Source organism: Ammospiza caudacuta, chromosome 31, assembly GCF_027887145.1.
Source record: "Ammospiza caudacuta isolate bAmmCau1 chromosome 31, bAmmCau1.pri, whole genome shotgun sequence".
In the NCBI taxonomy this organism is placed as follows: Eukaryota; Metazoa; Chordata; class Aves; order Passeriformes; family Passerellidae; genus Ammospiza; species Ammospiza caudacuta.
The window spans coordinates 2,328,273-2,348,402 of NC_080623.1; the positions used below are offsets into that span (position 1 = coordinate 2,328,273).

A 20,130-nucleotide genomic window follows, 5' to 3' on the forward strand; every position below is an offset into this window, starting at 1 on the left:
CTCAGCCAATCAGCGCGCGAGGATCGCCTGCATCCCGCTCGGCCAATAGGAATCCGCCAGACCTTACGTCATCGCGGCCGGCCGCGCCCCGCCTCACCATTGGCTGCCGCCCGCGCGGACTCCGGCCAATCGCCGCTGGCCGCGGCCTCGCAACCACCTCGCCCCCGCGGCCTCACAACGGGTGGCGTCATCCCCGCCCGTTGACCAATCAGAGCCGCTCTTGCCTTTGACAGGCAGGGACCGGGACCAATCGCGACCCGGAGCAGCGGGGCCGGGGCGGGCGCGAGGAGGTGCGGGCGGAAGCGGAAGCGGCGGCGGCGGGGGAAGATGGCGGCGCGGCGGGGCCCGGGGCCGGTGGCGGCGCTGGCGCTGCTGGCGCTGCTCGGCCCGGGGTGGCCCCTCCGCGGGGCCCGGGCCGCGCTCAACCTGCAGGAGCTCAGCGAGCTCAAGTACGGCCTCGAGATCCTGGCCGAGCCCGTGCTGGCCGGGCAGGTGCGCCGCGGTACCGGGGCCAACGGCTGGGGGAGGGGGAGGCGGGCGGCGTCCGGGGGGCTCTACCGGGAGCGGCGGACCGGCCGTGGGGGTGCCGAGGAGCGGGGCACCGGCTGCGGGTCAGGAGGGCCGCCCGCGGGGGGGGACCGGGAGCACCTGTCCGGGGACGGAGCGGGGCGGGGCTCCGGGCTGGGGTGAACCGGGATCGGGACACCCGCCAGGGGGTGAGTCGGGGCCGGGGCACCGGTCTGATCTTGTTCCGAGACCGGGGGAACTGCTCAGGGGCTGAGCCGAGCCCGGGATACCGGCTAGGGCTGAACCGGGCGCCCCAGTCCGGGACTGAACCGGGTCCGGGGCACCGCTCAAGGCTGTACCGGGCCCGGGGCACCGGCCAGGGGCTGCACCGGGCCCGTGCCCCCGGCTGAGCTCCTCACCGGGGCTCGTTCCGGGGCCGGCGGCAGCCGCCGGGCAGTGGAACACGGCCGGGGGTCTCTGCAGGGGCCGGGAGCGCCCGTTCGGGGCGGGAACGGGGCCGAGGTCGGGGATGTCCCGGGCTGGGCTCGGGGTCCCGGACAGGGACGGGGAATGGCGGCTCCCGGGGCTCGGGGGGTCCCGGGCAGGGCTCGGGATCCCGGGCTGGGGTCCCGGGTCGGGGTTTAGCGGCTCCGGGGTCCCGGGCAGGGCTCGGGAGTCCCGGGCAGGGTTCCTGGGCCGGGGCTCAGCGGCTCCCGGGGCTCAGGGTCCCGGGTAGGGGCTCAGCCCAGCCGGGGCTCATCGATCCCGGTGTCCCGGGGGGGTTCCCGGTCTGTCCGGGGGTTCCCGGTCGGTCCCGGTGTCCCTGGGGCGTTCCCGGTCTGTCCCGGGGTTTCCCGGTCTGTCCCGGTGTCCCGGCGGGGGTTCCCGGTCTGTCCCGGTCGGTCCCGGGGGGGTTCCCGGTCGGTCCCGGGGGGGTTCCCGGTCGGTCCCGGTGTCCCGGGGAGGGGGGTTCCCGGTCTGTCCCGGTGTCCCGGGGGGCGTTCCCGGTCTGTCCCGGGGGTTCCCGGTCGGTCCCGGTGTCCCGGGGAGGGGCGTTCCCGGTCTGTCGCGGGGGTTCCCGGTCTGTCCCGGTGGCCCGGGGGGGTTCCCGGTCGGTCCCGGTGGCCCGGTCTGTCCGTACCTGCTCTGTGCGGAGCCGCTCCGTGCCTGGCGGGGGGGGTCGGTTCCGTTTCCCCCCCGGTGCCGCCCGCGCTGTTCCGGATGTGCGGGGGGGGGCAGGGACGGACCGGGGGTTTCGCTCTCGGTTCCCCAGTCCGGGGGGGTCACACCCGCTGCCCCCGTTTGTCCCGGTTTGTCCCGGTTTGTCCCGGGGCTCCTCCGGCTGATTTGGGGGGTCCAGAGGATTTGGGGGGGTCCCGAGCCCCGTCCTGTGCCCCCCCCCCCCCCCCCCCCCCCCCGTGTGACAGGGACAGGGCGGGGCTGGGCCGGGTGCGGCTGTTTTGGCGGGAGGGGGGGGCGGGGGGGACTTGGGGTCACCGGGGGTATCTGTGGGGTCACTGGGGGGGTTTGGGGTCACTGGGGGTGTCTGTGGGGTCACTGGGGGGGATTGGGGGTCACTGGGGGGGTTTGGGGTCACTGGGGGTGTCTGTGGGGTCACTGTGGGGGCTCTGGGGTCACTGGGGGGATTTGGGGTCACTGGGGGGCTCTGGGGACACTGGGGGGGATTGGGGGTCACTGGGGGGGCTCTGGGGACACTGGGGGTGTCTGTGGGGTCACTGGGGGGATTTGGGGTCACTGGGGGGCTCTGGGGACACTGGGGGGCTGCAGGGTCACTGGGGGTGTCTGTGGGGTCACTGTGGGGGCTTTGGGGTCACTGGGGGACTTTGGGGTCACTGGGGATGTCTGTGGGGTCACTGTGGGGGCTCTGGGGTCACTGGGGGGGCTTTGGGGTCACTGGGGGGGCTTTGGGGTCACTGGGGGTGTCTGTGGGGTCACTGGGGGGCTTTGGGGGCACTTTGGGTCTCTGGTTGAATCTGTGGGGTCACTGAGGGAGTCTGGGCGAGCTTTGGGGTCTCTGGGGTGTCTGTGGGGTCACCAGGGGGCTTTGGGGTTCCTGGGGGGCTGTGGGGTCACTGGGGGCTGTGGGGTCACTGAGGGAGTCTGTGGGGTGTCTGGGTGGGCTTTGGGGTCTCTGTGGGGTCATCGGTGGGGCTGTGGGGTCAATGAGGGACTCTTGGGGTCACTGGGCCACTTTGGGGTCCTTGGGGGAGTCTGTGGGGTCATCGGGGGGGATTTGGGGTCTCTGGGGAGTCTGTGGGGTCTCTCTGGGGCTGTGGGATCACGGGGAGAATCCAGGGGTGTCTGTGGGCTCCCGGGGGTGTCTGTGGGGTCCCGGGGGTGTCTGTGGGCTCCCGGGGGTGTCTGTGGGGTCTCTGGGGGTGTCTGTGGGGTCCCGGGGTGTTTGTGGGGTCCCAGGGTGTCTGTGGGGTCTCTGGGGGTGTCTGTGGGGTCTCTGGTGTGTCTGTGGGGTCCCGGGGGTGTCTGTGGGGTCTCTGGGGGTGTTTGTGGGGTCCCGGGGGTGTCTGTGGGGTCTCTGGGGGTGTTTGTGGGGTCTCTGGGGGTGTCTGTGGGGTCTCTGGTGTGTCTGTGGGGTCTCTGGTGTGTCTGTGGGGTCTCTGGGGGTGTCTGTGGGGTCCCGGGGTGTCTGTGGGGTCTCTGGGGTCTCTGGGGGTGTCTGTGGGGTCTCTGGGGGTGTCTGTGGGGTCTCTGGGGTGTCTGTGGGGTCCCGGGGGTGTCTGTGGGGTCTCTGGGGGTGTTTGTGGGGTCCCGGGGGTGTCTGTGGGGTCTCTGGGGGTGTCTGTGGGGTCTCTGGTGTGTCTGTGGGGTCTCTGGGGGTGTTTGTGGGGTCTCTGGGGGTGTCTGTGGGGTCTCTGGTGTGTCTGTGGGGTCTCTGGGGGTGTCTGTGGGGTCCCGGGGTGTCTGTGGGGTCTCTGGGGTCTCTGGGGGTGTCTGTGGGGTCTCTGGGGGTGTTTGTGGGGTCTCTGGGGTGTCTGTGGGGTCCCCGGGTGTCTGTGGGGTCTCTGGGGTGTCTGTGGGGTCCCCGGGTGTCTGTGGGGTCTCTGGGGTCTCTGGTGTGTCTGTGGGGTCTCTGGGGGTGTCTGTGGGGTCCCCGGGTGTTTGTGGGGTCTCTGGGGGTGTCTGTGGGGTCTCTGGGGGTGTCTGTGGGGTCCCCGGGTGTTTGTGGGGTCCTCAGAGGGGGCTCCCCAAGGGGGGCAGAGCCCCAGTGCCCCGGGGGGTGTTTAGGGGTGCCAGGGGGACTCTGAGGTGCCAGGGGAGGCTCTGGGGGGACTCTGAGGTGCCAGGGGGTGCCTGGGGGTATTTAGGGATGCTGGGGGGGCTCTTTAGGGGTGCCAGGAGGGCAGAGCCCTGGGGGGTGCTTTGGGGTGCCAGGGGGTATTTTGGGGTGCTGGGAGGCTCTGGGGTGCCAGGGGATACTGGAGGGTGTTTTGAGGTACCGGGAGTGCCATTATGGGGGTGCCAGGGGGTTTTTAGGGGTGCCAGGGGGTTCATGTTTAGGGGAGGCTCTTTAAGGGTGCCAGGGGGGCCTCTGGGGTGCCAGGGGCTGTTTAGAGGTGCCAGGGCATTTTTAGGGGTGCCAGGGGGTTCACGTTTATGGGGTGCTCTTTAGGGGTGCCAGGGGGGCCTCTGGGGTGCCAGGGGCTGTTTAGGGGTGCCAGAGGGAGCTCAGGGGGGCTCTGGGGTGCCATGGGGGGGCTCTTTAAGGTGCCAGGGGCTGTTTAGGGGTGCCAGAGGGAGCTCAGGGGGGCTCTCGGTTGCCATGGGGGGGCTCTTTAAGGTGCCAGGGGCTGTTTTGGGGTGCAAGGGGGTCTCTGTGGAGGCTCTTTAGGGGTGCCAGGGTCTGTTCATGGGTGCCGCGCCCTGACCCTGTGCCCCCCGTGCCCCCAGCGGCAGGACGTGGTGACGGTGGCATCGCGGTTCAAGCAGCTCTACGAGTGCCACCTGCCCCCCGCGGCCGTGGCACCGCCCCCGGGACCCCCCCGGGACCCCCGCGGGTACAACGGCTCCGGCGTGGCAGAGCTGCTGCGGCCCATGGGCACCGCCCCGTGCCTGGTCAAGGTGGGCATCGGGGGGGGCATGGGCACCATGGGCACCGCCCCGTGCCTGGTCAAGGTGGGCATCGGGGGGGGGCATGGGGGGCATGGGCACTGCCCCGTGCCTGGTCAAGGTGGGCATCAGGGCGGGCATGGGCACCATGGGCACCGCCCTCTGCCTGGTCAAGGTGGGCATCAGAGGGGGCATGGGAGGCACAGGGAGCATGGGGAGTGCTGGGGACCATGGGCACCGCGCCCTGCCTGGTCAAGGTGGGCATCACAGGGGGCATGGGGGGTATGGGCACCATGGGCACTGCCCCGTGCCTGGTCAAGGTGGGCATCACAGGGGGCATGGGGGGTATGGGCACCATGAGCACTGCCCCGTGCCTGGTCAAGGTGGGCATCATGGGGGCATGGAGGGTATGGCGGGCATGGGGAGCATGGGCACCGTGCCCTGCCTGGTCAAGGTGGGCATCAGGGGGGCATGGGGGAGGGTACAGTGCCCTGCCTGCTCAAGGTGGGCATCACAGGGGGCATGGGGACCATGGGCACTGCCCCGTGGGCACTGCCCCGTGCCTGATCAAGGTGGGCATCAGGCGGGCATGGGGGGCATGGGGGCACAGGGGGGCATGGGGAGTGCTGGGGACCATGGGCACCGTGCCATATCTGCTCAGGGTGGGCATCACAGGGGGCATGGGGGGCACCGCCCCGTGCCTGCTCAAGGTGGGCATCAGGGGGGCATTGGGGGCCTGCTGCCCTGCCTGCTCAAGGTGGGCATGGGAGGGACAAAGGAGGTGCCAGGGGGGCATGGGGAGGGCACAGGGAGGGCCAAGGGGGCACTGCACCCTGCGTGCTCAAGGTGGGGCACGGGGGGTGCCGGGGGTGCCAGGGGGGCACCGTGCCCCATCCTCACCCCCTGCCCTCTGCCAGACCAAGGACTGGTGGACGTACGAGTTCTGCTACGGGCGCCACATCCAGCAGTACCACCTGGAAGGTGACGCCGGGCACGGGGCGGGCACGGGGCGGGCACGGGGCGGCCCTGAGGACCCCCTCCCCCCTCAACGCGTGCCCGCCGTGTGCCCACCCCCCCAGAGTCCGAGATCAAGGGCGACGTGCTGGTGCTGGGCTATTACCAGTCTGCCTTCGACTGGGACGACGAGGCTGCCAAGGTGGGTGTGCCCCCCGCCCTGGGCACGGCAGGGCCGTTCCGTGCCCACCCGTGCCCACCCTGTGCCCACCCTGTGCCCTGCAGGCCTCCAAGCAGCACCAGCTGAGGCGCTACCACAGCCAGAGCTACGTCAACGGCTCCCGCTGCGACCTGACCGGGCGTGCCCGCGAGGCCGAGGTCCGGGTAAGGCTGGCACGGGGGGCACTGAGGAGCACCCTGGGCGCTGGGGGGGCACAGCACCCTGCCTGAGCAAGGTGGGCATGGGGGCACAGGGGGTGTGGAGGGCGCGGGGGGGGGCACCGTGCCCTGCCTGATCAAAGTGGGCGGGGGGTGTGCCAGAGGGCATGGGGGGCACAGGGGGTGCCAGGGAGCGCAGCACCAGGCCTGAGCAAGGTGTGCGAGGAGGGCACTGAGGGGCACAGGGGGCACTGAGGGGCACAGGGGGGCACCCTGGGCACGGCAGGCCCTCACTGGGGCTGTGCCCGCAGTTCCTGTGCGAGGAGGGCACGGGCGATTACATTGCCCGCGTGGACGAGCCGCAGTCGTGCCAGTACGTGCTGACCGTGCACACCACGCGCATCTGCCACCACCCGTTCCTGCGCCCCGCCCCGGGGCTGGCACCGCTGCCCATCCGCTGCCAGCCCGCCCTCTCGCCCGCCCAGTACGTGCAGTACGTGCGTGCCCAAGTCTGTGAGTACCAGGGGGCATGGGGAGTGGGTATGGGGCTGGGGCTGCCCACCCTGAGGCTGGCACTGAGCCCGGCTGCGGGGCTGGCACTGCCCCCCCAGCCTGGGGCTGGCACCTTCATCCTAGAGCTGCCACTGTCACCCCAGCCTGGGGTTGGCACTGTCACCCCAGCCTGGAGATGGCACTGTCCCTTCCAGTCTAGAGCTGGCACTGTCCCCTCCATCCTAGAGCTGGCCCTGTCACCCCAGCCTGGGGCTGGCACTGTCCCCTCCATGCCAGGGCTGGCACTGCCCTGTTCAGCCTGGACTGGCACTGTCCCCTCCAGTCTTGGCCTGTCCTCTCCATCCTGGAGCTGTCACTGTCACCTTCCTGGTCCTGTCCCCTCTGTCCTGGACTGGCACTGTTCCCTCTGTGCCAGGGCTACCCTGGTCCCCTGCAGTGTGGAGCTGTCCCTGTCCCAGTGTCCCCAGCTGTCCCTGTCCCAGTGTCCCCAGCTGTCCCTGTGTCCCCAGCTGTCCCCAGCTGTCCCAGTGTCCCCAGCTGTCCCGGTGTCCCCAGCTGTCCCCGTGTCCCCAGCTGTCCCTGTCCCTGTGTCCCCAGCTGTCCCTGTGTCCCCACCTGTCCCCAGCTGTCCCTGTCCCGGTGTCCCCAGCTGTCCCAGTGTCCCCAGCTGTCCCAGTGTCCCCAGCTGTCCCTGTGTCCCCAGCTGACACCAAGCGCAGGGTGGAGGAGATCTCGGAGGAGCTGCGCTCGCTGGACACGCGGCTCTGGAGTGACAGGGACAGCGAGGTGCCATCCCCAGGGGCACCCAGGGACACCCAGGAGGGTATGGCCCTGTCCCCTCCCCGCTGTGACAGCGCTGCCACTATTCCCTCCGCCCCTGTGTGCTCCCTGTGCCAGCTGTGCCAGCTCTGTCCCCTCTGTGCCAGGGACCCAGGCAGAGCCAGCGCAGGATGTGCCAGCCAGGGAGCAGGAGGTGCCAGCCACAGCCAGTGCCCAGCGGGACAGCGCCAGGGTGAGTGCCAGTGGCCTTGGGGACACTCTGGTGTCACTTTGGGGGTTTGAGCCCTGCTCCAGTGGCCCTGGGGACACTCTGGTGTCACTTTGGGGGCTTGAGCCCTGCTCCATGCCCGGTGTCCTCCCTGCAGGAGCCGTCCCCGAGGGCAGCTGGTGGTCGGGCAGCTGGTGAGTCCTGGGAGCTCCTCCCTGTGCCACCTCCGTGCCACTCCTGTGTCCCCCCTGCCCCCATGCCCACCCTGTGTCCCCCACATCACCTCCATGCCCACCCCGTGTCCCCCATGCCCCATTGTGTCCCCCATGTCACCCCCATGCCCCCTGTCACCTCCATGCCCCCCTGTGTCCCCGATGCCCACACCGTGTCCCCTGTGTCACCCCCATGCCCTCATGCCACCCCCGTGCCCACCTTGTGTCCCCCATGTCACCCCCATGCCCATCCTGTGTCCTCCTTGTCCCCTCTAGGCCCACCCCGTGTCCCCATGCCCCCCGTGCCCCCTGGCACTGCCACCCCCATGCCCACCCCGTGTCCCCTGTGTCCCCCATGCCCCCAGTGCCCCCTGGCACTGCCACCCCCGTTGCCCACCCCGTGCCCCCCATGCCCCCCTGGCACTGCCATCCCCGTTGCCCACCCCGTGCCCCCCATGCCCCCGGTGCCCCCCTGGCACTGCCACGCCCGTTGCCCCCTCACAGACCCCCGCAGGAGGATCCACTTCAAGGTGATCCGCAGCCCCGGGGACCTGCTGCAGTTCCTCGAGGAGCTCAAGGAGACCACCAGGAAGGTGGGCACCGCCCCGTGCCCCCCCTCGGGCCCCCCCCGTGCCTCAGTTTCCCCCTGAGCCCCCTCCCGCTGCCCCAGGCCAGGGAGAAGGCGAGCGAGGAGGAGGAGGAGGAGGAGGAGGAGGAAGCAGCCAAGGCTGCCCCAGCCCCGCCGGGCCCTGCAGAGCCCCCCAGCCCCGAGGCCCTGCCCGGCCCCGAGGCCCCCCCCGCGGGGGAGGAGGAGGAGGAGGAGGATGAAGATGAGGAGGAGGAGGCGGGGCCGCTGCTGGCGGGGCTGGAGCTGCTGCCGCGGGAGCAGGTGGCGAGGCTGAAGGAGGAGGTGAAGAACCAGATGGAGCAGGAGTTCGACAGCATCATCAGCGAGGTGGGGACCCCGAGGGGCTGGGACCCCCATTGGGGACCCCCTGAGGGACTAGGACCCTCATTGGGGACCCCCCTGAGGGGCTGGGACCCTCATTGGGGACCCCCTGAGGGGCACTGGGACCCCCCTGATGGGGCTGGGACCCCCTGAAGGGCTGGGACCCCCTGGCTGGGCTGAGACCCCCCTGAGGGGCTGGAAACCCCCCTGAGGGGCTGGGACCCCCATTGAGGACCTTCTGCGGGGCACTGGGACCCCCCTGATGGGGCTGAGACCCCCATTGGGGACCCCTGAGGGACTGGGACCCCCCTTGGGGACCCCTTGAGGGGCTGGGACCCCCATTGGGGACCCCCTGAGGGGCACTGGGACCCCCCTGATGGGGCTGGGACCCCCTGAAGGGCTGGAAACCCCCCTGAGGGGCTGGGACCCCCATTGAGGACCCCCTGAGGGGCTGGGACCCCCATTGGGGACCCCTGGAGGGGCTGGGACCCCCACAGGGGCACTGGGACCCCTACAGGGTACTGGGACCCCCATTGGGTTCCCCCTGAGGGGCTGGGACCCCTACAGGGTACTGGGACCCCCACAGGGGCACTGGGACCCCCACTGGGGACCTCCTGATGGGGCTGGGCCCGCCCTGAGGGGCTGGGACCACCATTGGGGACCCCCAGAGGGGCAATAGGACCCTCACAGTAGCACTGGGACCCCCTGACTGGGTTGGGATCCCCACAGTGGCCCTGGGACCCCTCTCACCATGCTGGGACCCCCACAGGGGCACTGGGACCCCCACAGGGACGCTGGGACCCCCACAGGGACACTGGGACTTGGGAGTCCCTGGCAGGGATGGGACCCCCTGGCCAAGCTGGGCCCACCCGGGCTGCGCTGGGGGAGCCCCAGCTGGGTTGGCTGCCTCCCCCCCCCCCCCAAAAATGGGGATCCCCTCATTGCTGTGGGGCCACCCTGTCCACACCAGGGACCCCTGGTTGGGCTGAGGAGCCCTTGGGAGGGTTGAGACCCCCCTGACTGGGCTGGGGAGCCCCTGGGAGGGTTGGGGCTCCCCTGGCTGTGTTGGGGACCCCCTGACTGCACTGAGACTCCCCTGGCTGGGCTGGGGACCCCATGACTGCACGGGGAGGCCCTGGGAGGGCTGGGGACGCTGTGGGATGGCCAGGGGTGCCCAGCAGAGCTGTGTGGGGACAGCCTGTGTGGCCCCGCTGCTCCGGTCCGTGCTGGCCCGGCCGCCGAACCGGCCCCGAACCGTCCCGGTGCAGGTGGAGGAGGAGCTGGAGACCGAGGGGCTCAAGGGCGAGTTCGACCGGAGCCGCGCCATGCGGACCCTGGCGAGCACCCTGAGCCGCCTGATGGAGCGGCTGGAGCGGCCCGAGCCCCGCCGCGACCCCCCCGGGGCCCGCAGGGAGGAAGAGGAGGAGCAGGAGGAAGAGGAGGAAGGAGCCGCGAGGAAGGGCAGCAGCCCCCGGCCGGCCAAGGACGGGCGGGTGCGGGTGCGGCTGGGCAGGGCCGGGGGGAGCCGGGACACCCCCAAAGATCCGGAGCCCCCCCGGGACAAGCAGAGCCCCCCGGCGGTGGAGAACGAGGTGCGGGAGCTGCTGGCCAAGGAGGGGCTGCGCGCTGAAGGTACGAGGGGGGGGGGTCCGGCCGGGGGTAGGGGGTGTCGGCACGGGGAGAGCCCCCCCAGACCCAGATGAACCCCCCCGGCCCCCCCCCCTCCCCCCGGCAGGGAAAATCGAGATCAAGATCGTGACGGCGGCGGCGGGGGGCGAGGAGGAGGAGGGGGCGCAGTGGCTGTCGGAGGAGGATTCGCGGAGCCTCAAGGAGATTTTCCTCAGCATCCTGGTGCGGGGGGGCGGGGAGGGGCTCTGAGGGGCGGGGAAGGGCTCTGAGGGTCGGGGAAGGGCTCTGAGGGGCGGGGGAAAGTTCTGAGGGGTGGGGAAGGGGCTCTGAGGGACGGGGGAGGGCTCTGAGGGGCGGGGAAGGGTTCTGAGGGAGGGGAAGGGTTCGAAGGGAGGGGGAAGGGTTCTGAGGGGCGGGGAAGGAGCTCTGAGGGGCGGGGGAAGGGGCTCTGAGGGGCGGGGAAGGGGTTTTGAGGGAGGGGGAAGGGGTTCTGAGGGGCGGGGAAGGGGCTCTGAGGGGCAGGGAAGGGCTCTGAGGGAGGGGAAGGGCTCTGAGGGAGGGGAAGGGCTCTGAGGGAGGGGTAAGGGCTCTGAGGGGCAGGGAAGGGCTCTGAGGGGCGGGGAAAGGGGCTCTGAGGGGCGGGGAAGGGGTTTTGAGGGGGGGAAGGGGTTCTGAGGGGCGGGGAAGGGCTCTGAGGGAGGGGGAAGGGTTCTGAGGGAGGGGAAGGGCTCTGAGGGAGGGGAAGGGGTTCTGAGGGAGGGGAAGGGCTCTGAGGGAGGGGAAGGGGTTCTGAGGGGCGGGGAAGGGTTCTGAGGGGCGGGGAAGGGGCTCTGAGGGAGGGGGGCGCAGCTGAGGGTGGGCAGGAGGGGAATTTGTGGTGTTGGGGGAAAGCAGGGACACGGCTGAGGTGGGGGAAACTGAGGCACGACAGGGCTGGGGAATGGCGGGGGGCGTCGCTGAGGAACAGGGGGAAACTGAGGCACGGGGGGGACACATTGAGGTGGAGAGGGTGGGGGCAGGACACAGGTGGGGGGGCTGAGGAGGGAAAAGTGGGGTACGGGGGGGCAGTGAGGTGAGGGGGGTACTGAGGGGATGGGGGGCATGAGGTGAAGGGGGGCACAGGTGAGAGGGAGGCACAGATGTCAGGTGGGCACTGATTGAAGGGGGACACTGAGATCCGGTGATCAGGTGGGCACAGAGGTGAGGTGGGCACTGATTTCCTCCCCCAGGTGCAGGGCATGGAGGTCAGGGTGGGCACTGAGGTCAGGTGGGCACTGAGATCAGGTGGGCACTGATTCCCCTCTACCCAGGTGCAGGGCACAGAGATGAAGGGGGGACGCTGAGATCAGGGTGGGCACAGATGTCAGGTGGGCACTGATTTAGCCCCACCTCAGGTGCAGGGCATGGAGGTCAAGTGGGCACTGAGATCAGGTGGGCACAGATGCCAGGTGGGCACTGATTCCCCCTCTCCCCAGGTGCAGGGCACGGAGATGAGGGGGGCACAGAGGTGAGGTGGGCACAAAGGTGGGGTAGGCACAGGTGGGCACTGATTCCCTCCCATCCAGGTGCAAGGCACTGAGGTCAGGGGGGCACTGAGATGAGAGAGGCACTGAGATCAGGGTGGGCACAGATGTCAGGTGGGCACTGATTCCCCCCTCTCCAGCTGCAGGGCATGGAAGTGAGGTGGGCACAGAGGTGACAGGGGGCACAGATGTCAGTGGGCACAGGTGGGCACTGATTTCCCTCCCCTCCAGGTGCAGGGCACAGAGGTGAGGGGGGCACTGAGATCAGGTGGGCACAGAGGTGAGGTGGGCCAGATGTCAGTGGGCACAGGTGGGCACTGATTCCCTCCCCTCCAGGTGCAGGGCACAGAGGTGAGGTGGGCACAGAGGTCTGAGTGGGCACAGATGTCTGTGGGCTGAGGGGATTGGGGTGGGCACAGATGCCAGGTGGGCACTGAGGTGAGGTGGGCACTGGGGTGACAGGGGGCACAGCTGTCGGTGGGCACAGCTGGGCACTGATTCCCCCTTTGGCGCAGGTGCAGGGCACGGAGGAGGCGCAGAAGGAGCGGCGGCGCCTGCAGGCCCTGCAGGACAATTACCGCTTCGTCTGGGGGGGCCGCCAGGAGCCCCCCCCGCCCGCCGACTCCGAGGACCAAGACTTCTGACCCCCCCAAAGCTGAGCCCTTAAATCCTGAACGGCCCCCCCGGAATTGTGGCTTCACCCCTGGCCTGCCCTGGCACCGGGCACAGGGGGCACCCCAAGGACGCCCCGGGGGACCCTGCCCTGTTTGGGGGGACATCACTGTGCCCCCCCAGGGGACCCTGCGCTGTCACCGCGGGCATTTGTGACACGGATGAACTTGGGGGGGGACAGGGGGGAGGAGTGCCCGTGATTTGGGGGGGGGGGGTGTTGTGTGTAATTAATTGGGGTAATTGGGGGGGTCCTGTTGCCGCTGGAGCCGTCGGTGCCGCCCCCGGCCCGGGGGGGTCTCTCTCTCATAATGAGATGTCGCGTTCGCCCCCCCCCCCCCCTTTTATCAATAAACCGAGGTCGCCCCGGGCTGTGTCTGTGTCCCCCCCACCGTGTCCCCCCCCGGGCTGTGTCTGTGTCCCCCCCGTGTCCCCCCCCGGGCTGTGTCTGTGTCCCCCCCGTGTCCCCCCCCCCCGTGTCCCCCCCCGGGCTGTGTCTGTGTCCCCCCCCCCCCCGTGTCCCCCTCCCACTCTCGCGGGGGTCTCCGTTCCTTCCCCCCCCCTCGCCCAAAATCGCGGGAGGGGCGGGGCCATGGGCGCGGCAGCCAATCAGAATTAGGGCGGGGCCAGGGGCTCGCCCGGCCTCGGCCAATGGGAGCGCGGGGGGCGGAGACAGCGGTGCCACCGGGACCCGGGAACGGACCGGGACCGCCCCCGCCTCGGGGACAGCGGGGACACCGGCACCCCCGGAGGGTCTGGGCCCGCCCCAGCCCCCGGTGCACGCGGACGGACCGGCACCACCGGGACCGCCCCCGCCTCGGGGACAGCGGTGCCCCGGGCACCACCGGAGCCCCCGGGCCCCCGGATCCGCCGGTACCCCCGGGAGCCAGCAGGGCCCCCAGACCAACCAGGACACAGGAATCGACCTTGGGACCCCCGGGCTGGGCCGGGACCCCCGAGCCGCGGCACCAGGTGAGGCCACAGCCGGCGCTCCCCGTTGCACAGCTCCCCCTGTTCCCCCTTACCTGAGAGCAGAGTGTCAGCCCCGTCCCCATCTGGACTTGGGGTGCCCGGCGCGGGGTGCTGCCGTTACTGCCCCGTGGGTGTCCCCCTGTCCGTGGGTGTCACCCTGTCCGTGGGTGTCACCCTGTCCCCTCCGTGGCTCCTGTGCCCTGTCCCCCTCCTCCCACGGGCTCCACCCCGGGGCTGCCCCGCCCGTGGAAGCTGCAGCGCTGGGGGGTGACAGGGGGATCCCCAGAGACCCCCCCCAAGCACAGGGCAGGTGTCCCCACGCTGACGGGGGGGGGTTCCCATGCTGATGGGGGGGTCCCGATAACCCCCCTAGGTGTCCCCATGGTGACAAGAGATCCCCACTGCCCCCCCCCAAGTGTCCCCACGCTGACAGGGGGTCCCCATGATCCCCTCCAGTGTCCCCACGCTGACGGGGGGGGTTCCCACTGACGCCCCCAGGTGTCCCCATGGTGACAGGGGCTCCCCATGTCCCACACAGGTGTCCCCACGCTGACAGAGGGTCTCATGGCTACCCCAGGTGTCTCCATACTGACAGGGGGTCCCCACTGACCCCCCCAGGTGTCCCCATGGTGACAGGGGGGTCCCCAATGATTCCCCCCCCACAAGCCAGGTGTCCCCACGCTGACAGAGGGTCCCATGTCCCCCCCCCAGGTGTCCCCATGCTGCTCCTGGGCCTGCAGAGCCCCCGCCTGTCCTTCCCCGGGGGTCTCCTGGTGGGCTTCATCAGCACCTTCCTCCTCCTCCGCGGGCTCCTGCTGCCCCCGCCGGTGCCCGCCCCCAGCCGGGGCCCCCGGGTGCCCCATGGCCCCCCCGGGACCCCCCCGTACCCCGCGCTCTACGGCGCGGCCCCGTCGGACGCTGCAGGTGGGCACTGGGTGGCACAGGGAGGGAGGGGACACGGGGGGGGTGGGACTGGCAGGGGGACTTGGGGGGGGCTTCACCCTCTCTGCTCCGTGGGTTGGGGACAGTGGCAACGCCCTGAGAGTGACAGCTGAGGGAGCTGAGGGTGTTGGGGGAAAGCAGGGACACGGTTGAAGTGAGGGAAACTGAGGCACGGCAGGGCTGCGGAGTGGGGGTGGGGGCGTCACTGAGGAACGGGGGAAACTGAGGCACGGGGGGATACGTTGAGGTGGAGAGGGTGGGGGCAGGACACAGGCGGGGGAGCTGAGGAGGGAAAAGTGGGGCACGGGGGGGCAGTGAGGTAAGGGGGGCACAGAGGGAAGGGGGCATTGGCGGGATGAGGGGCGGGGGGGCCGTTGCAGGTGGGGACAAGGGAGGAGGACTCTGGTGGGATGGGGCTGGCAGGGGGACCTGAGGGTTCTCACCCCCTCTGCTCCAGGGTTGGGGACGGTGACAATGCCCTGAGAGTGGCAGCTGAGGGAGGGGGCACAGCTGAGGCTCGGCCGGAGGGGAATGGATGGTGCTGGGGACACGGCTGAGGTGGGGGAAACTGAGGCACGGCAGGGCTGGGGAGTGGGGGGGGCCGTCACTGAGGAACGGGGGAAACTGAGGCACGGCAGGGCTGGGGAGGTGGGGGGGGGGGCGTCACTGAGGAACGGGGGAAACTGAGGCACGGCAGGGCTGGGCAGTGGGGGGGGGGGCGTCACTGAGGAACGGGGGAAACTGAGGCACGGCAGGGCTGGGCAGTGTGCCTGCCCCGCCAACTCCGCGGGTTGGGGACAGTGACCTCGCCCTGATGGCGGCAGCGCGGGGACATCGCTGTCTCTGCTCCGCGGGCTGGGGATGGTGACAATGCCCTGGCAGCGGGGACATCGCTGTCTCTGCTCCGCGGGCTGGGGATGGTGACAATGCCCTGGCAGCGGGGACATCGCGGTCTCTGTTCCGCGGGCTGGGGACGGTGACAATGCCCTGGCAGCGGGCACATCGCGGTCTCTGCCCCGCTCCCGCAGGCGAGGACGCGGCGGTGGCGCGGGCGCTGTTCCGGCGGGTGCGGGTGCTGTGCTGGGTGCTGACCGCGCCCCAAACCCTGGAGAGCCGAGCCCGCCACGTGCGGGACACCTGGGCGCGACACTGCAACGTGGCGCTGTTCGTCAGCTCCGAGCCCGCCCCGAACTTCCCCGCCCTGGGGCTGGGGGTGCCCGAGGGCCGGGAGCAGCTCTACCGCAAAACCGCCCGGGCGCTGCTCTTCGTGCACCGGCACCTCCGCGCCAGCGCCGAGTGGTTCCTCAAGGCCGACGACGACACCTTCGTGCTGCTGGACAACCTGCGCTGGCTGCTGGCGCCGCTCCCGCCGCAGCGGCCGCTCTACCTCGGCAAACGCTTCCGTCCCTTCGCCCGCCAGGGCTACATGAGCGGCGGGGCCGGCTACGTGCTCAGCCGGGGGGCTCTGAGCCGCCTGGCCCCCGCCCTGGCCCGCGGCTCCTGCGGGCGCGGCGGCCCCGAGGAGGACGTGGCGCTGGGACGGTGCCTGGAGCGGCTCGGCGTGCCCGCGGGGGACTCGCGGGACACGCGGGGACGGGAAACCTTCCACCCCTTCCCGCCCGAGATCCACCTCACGCACCGCTTCGCCCGCGGCTTCTGGTACCCGCGCTACAGCTGGTACCCCGTGGTGGAGGTGGGTCACAGCCCGGCCCGGGTCCCTGGCACAGCCTGGCACAGCCTGGCACAGCCTGGGCAGCTGGGGCTGGGGGGTGGTTTGGCCCCCCACGAATGGCTGTGCCCCCCCAAGCACGGCCAGAACCCCCCATGTGTGCCCTCAGTAGGTGCTGTGTCCCTGGGAGTGGCACAGCTCTCCTCGGGTGGCATCTGTGCCCACCGTGCCTGGCAGTCCCACAGCCACAAACGCCTTGTGTGGCTCTGGTGTCCCCACCGTGCGTGGCCACCACCCCCCTGCGTGTCCCTGGCCACCTCCCATGGCCGTGACACCCTCGAGGCGCAGCCAGAGCCACCTCCGTGCCTGGCTGGCATGTCGTGCCAACATGGGGGTACCATGGCATCGCCGCCCACATCCCTGTGAGGTCCCCGGCCATGCCAGGATGTCCCTGCACTGTGTAGCTGTGTGTGACCGGCGTGTCCCCAACGTGTGACCGCCATGTCCCCCACGTGTGGCCACCGTGTTCCCCCTCACACGCGGCCGCAGCTCCCCCAGTGTGACCCCGGTGGCCTTGGTGTCCCTGCCCAGCCATGACCCCGCTGCCATGGCCGTGGCCCCCAGCGTGTCCCCGCCCCTTGGGGCCCAAGCTCCACCCGCAGTGATCCCTCTGTCACCAGTGTCCCCTCTGTCACCCATGTCCCCTCTGTCACCAGTGTCCCCTCTGTCACCCATGTCCCCTCTGTCACCAGTGTCCCCTCTGTCACCCGTGTCCCCTCTGTCACCCATGTCCCCTCTGTCACCAGTGTCCCCTCTGTCACCCGTGTCCCCTCTGTCACCCGTGTCCCCTCTGTCACCAGTGTCCCCTCTGTCACCAATGTCCCCTCCGTGCTCCCGTGCCCTCTGTGCTGGCGCTGCCCCCGCCCTGCTCAGTTCTGCTGCCCCCTCCCCACCCTGCCCGTGCCACCAAGGGGTGTGAGGGGCTCTGGGTGCCCGATGCCACCCCCTGTGTCCCCCCGTGTCCCCGCAGGGCCCGCAGTGCTGCTCGGACCTGGCCGTGTCCTTCCACTACGTGTCCGGGGAGGAGATGTACGAGCTGGAGTACCTGAGCCAGCGGCTGCGGCCCTACGGCTACAGAGCCCGCTACCGCCCCCCCCTGAGCCCCCCCGGGACCCCCAACACCACCGGGACCCCCGGGACCCCCAACGCCACCCGGAGCCAGCCGGGTCCCCAAGCCCCCAAAGCCCCCGAGCCCTACCGGATCCCCCCGCGCTGAAGTGGCCCCAAATTTGGGGGTCCCCCCCCACCACCATGGCCCCATTGCTGCCCCGGGACCCCAAATGCCCCGAGCCCCCCCCCCCCCACCCCGTGCCCTGCGCCCACCTCAGCGTGGCCCTAATGAGGCCCTAATTAGCGGCTGTTAATGAGCTTTGCTCAGGGGATTGGTGGCCCCGAGCCGAGGGTGCCGCGGGACGGAGCCTGGGGGGGATTTGGGGGCACCGGGGAGGGTCCGGAGGGGTCTGAGGAGGACACGGGGCTGGGGGAGGGGGGAAGGGTCCCATGGGGGGGGGTCTGGGTGATGGGACCCCGATAGGACCCCAAGGAGGGGACAGTGCCAGGCCCCGATGCGGGCACCGTCACCTCCTGTCCCCTCCTGTCCCTTCCCGTCCCCACCTCCGTGGCAGACGTGGCCGTGCCCCCCCTCAGGATGACCCCCCATGGTGACAGCGACCCCCCCCCCCAAGTCCGTGTTGTCCCCGTGGTCCCCTCGTGTTGTCCCCTCGCCCCCCACGGACCCCCCCGAGTCCCTGGACCCCCCCAAGTGACCCCCCAGCTCCTGGCGGCGGCCAGAGCGGGAATTTGGGGGGTCGCGAGAGGGGACGGTGCCCCCCAAGCTGGGGGGTGAAGGAGGCTCCGTGTTTGGGGGAGCCGCCCCTCATTTCTGCTTGAGGACCCCAAATACCCTGAGACTCCCCCCCCCCCCCCCCCCCCCCAATCTCCCGCGCCCCCCAGGCGGACCCTCGCGGCCCCAATTAGCGGCTGTTAATGAGCTTTGCGGGGATGTGATGGCCTTGATCCGGGGCGGGGGGGGGGGGCAAAGCGGGGCTGAGGGATTGGGGGGGGGCCCGGGGGTCTCAGCAGGACACAGAGCGGGGGGGGAGGGTCCCACTGTCAGGCGGGGGAGGGTGTGTGGGACCCCACGGTGGGGGGAGAGCCGGGGACAGCCGGACGGGGGGACAGACAGACGGGGGACAAGGACGGACCCTGCAGCTGTGAGGGACAGCGGTGCTGGGGGGTGGCAGGTGACGCCTCGGGGACCGTCCGGGGGTGACGGGAGCAGCGGCTGGGGACGAGGAGGGGACATTGGGGTGGGGGTTGCTCAAGGCTGGGGGGCGGTACAGGACGGGGTGGCCGATTTTGGTGTCCCCGTGTCCTATTTTGGTGCCCCCGTGGCCGATTTTGGTGCCCCCGTAGCCGATTTTGGTGTCCCCGTGTCCCATTTTGGTGTCCTGTCCCCGATATTGGTGCCCCCGTGTCCGATTTTGGTTTCTTCGTGTCCGATTTTGGTGTTCCCGTGTCCAATTCTGGTGGCCGATTTTGGTGTCCCCGTGTCCCATTTTAGTGTCCCCGTGTCCCTGAGCCCGCCCTGGAGCCATCCCCGTGTCCCATTTTGGTGTCCCCGTGTCCCTTTGTCCCCGCACAGCCCCCCAGGCCCCCCCGTGTCCCCTCCCCATCTCCAGCGGCTGCAGCCGGGCGGGGTTGGCCCCACCCAATCCCACCGGCCACGCCCACACATGACCACACCCCACGAAGCACCGCCCACCCATCAGGCACCGCCCATGCGCTCGCACTCTTAGCCACGCCCACCTTATTTGCATATAGACCACGCCCTTTCGTATCATAATATGTCGGTTGACCACGCCTCCTTATTTACATACGGGCGTTGTACATCAACTCGCCGCCCTCGGGCCCCGCCCATCTCATTACTATGTAAGCCACGCCCCAGATAGATGACCACGCCCACTGCAGATGACGCCCCGCCCCCGCCGCTCAGCTCCGGTCAGGGCGGGGGCGCCGGTGACGGGCGGGGCACGGGCCGGGGCAGCGACCCCTCCCCAGTGCCCCCAGTGCCCCCAGTGCCCCCCCACTGCTTCCAGTGCCCCCCAGTGCCCCCAGTGCCCCCCCACTGCTTCCAGTGCCCCCCAGTGCCCCCAGTGCCCCCCCACTGCTTCCAGTGCCCCCAGTGCCCCCTGGTGTCCCCCCCCGCCTCCCCCAGTGCCCCCAGTACCTCCAGTGACCCTCGGTGTCCCCCCCCAGTGCCTCCAGTGTCCCCCAGTGCCCCTCAGTGCTTCCAGTGCCCCGGGCACACCCCAGTGCTCTGCTGTGCCTCCAGTGTCCCCCAGTGCCCCCCAGTGCCCCCAGCGTTCCCAGTGTCCCAGGGACTCCTCAGTGCCCCCCCAGCGCCTCCAGTGCCCCCCACTGTCCCCCCTCGTGTACCCCAATGCCCTCCAGTGCCCCCCAGTGCCCCCCAGTGCCTTCCAGTGCCTCCCCAGCCGCGCACAGCGGCCGGACCCCCCCGCCCTGTGACGCCCCTCACTGTCACCCACCGCCTGTCACTGTGTGCCACCGCCCGTGATGCCCCTACCTCGGGTCATTCCTGCCCCCAGGTGCCACCTGTGTCACCCACCCTGTGTGCCCGCCGCTCTGTCACCCATTCCCGGTGCGACCGTGTCACTCACCCGCCGCGCGCAGTGCCCCCCGTGCCCTCCATGTCCTCTAGGGCCCCCCCCGCGTCCCCTGTGCCCACTCCATGTCCCATGCCCCCCCCTGCCCCTCCATGTCCCCTGTGCCCCTCCGTGTCCCCCGTATGCTGTGTCCCCCGTGTCCCCCCGCGTTCCTGCCACCTCCATGCTCCCTGTGCCCTCTACGTCCCCTGTGTCCCCCCGTGTCCCCTGCACGCTGTGTCCCCCGCGTCCTCCGTGCCTTCCATGTCCCCTGTGCCCCCTCCATGTGCCCTGTGCCCTGCCAGTGTCCCCCGCATGCTGTGCCCCTGTGCCCTCGCATTCCTGCCACCCCCGTGTCCCCCGTGCTCACCGCGCCCCCCTGTGCCCTCCATGTCCCCTGTGTCCCCCCGTGTC

The 20,130-nt window shown here is 70.6% G+C and overlaps 2 protein-coding genes across 3 annotated transcripts; both read left to right on the forward strand.

The window, feature by feature from the left end:
* The first annotated feature begins 327 nt into the window (after positions 1-327).
* OS9 (OS9 endoplasmic reticulum lectin) lies at positions 328-12,600 on the forward strand. Of its 2 annotated transcripts, none has more exons than XM_058822109.1 (14): positions 328-492; positions 4,435-4,605; positions 5,511-5,574; positions 5,673-5,749; positions 5,833-5,931; positions 6,237-6,438; positions 7,142-7,261; positions 7,365-7,450; positions 7,584-7,620; positions 8,143-8,231; positions 8,309-8,593; positions 9,856-10,219; positions 10,323-10,438; positions 12,255-12,600. In XM_058822109.1, exons 1-14 carry the CDS (start codon positions 328-330, stop codon positions 12,381-12,383), a joined length of 2,004 nt encoding a protein of 667 aa, XP_058678092.1. In that variant the 3' UTR covers positions 12,384-12,600. The 2 variants fall into 2 exon arrangements, with proteins under 2 accessions (XP_058678092.1, XP_058678093.1); XM_058822110.1 differs by having other exon boundaries at positions 12,261-12,600.
* A 459-nt stretch (positions 12,601-13,059) lies between these two features.
* LOC131569714 (glycoprotein-N-acetylgalactosamine 3-beta-galactosyltransferase 1-like) lies at positions 13,060-18,028 on the forward strand. The gene is made up of 6 exons (XM_058821974.1): positions 13,060-13,380; positions 14,121-14,304; positions 15,351-16,015; positions 17,022-17,151; positions 17,677-17,735; positions 18,005-18,028. Exons 1-6 carry the CDS (start codon positions 13,060-13,062, stop codon positions 18,026-18,028), a joined length of 1,383 nt encoding a protein of 460 aa, XP_058677957.1.
* The last annotated feature ends 2,102 nt before the right edge of the window (positions 18,029-20,130 follow it).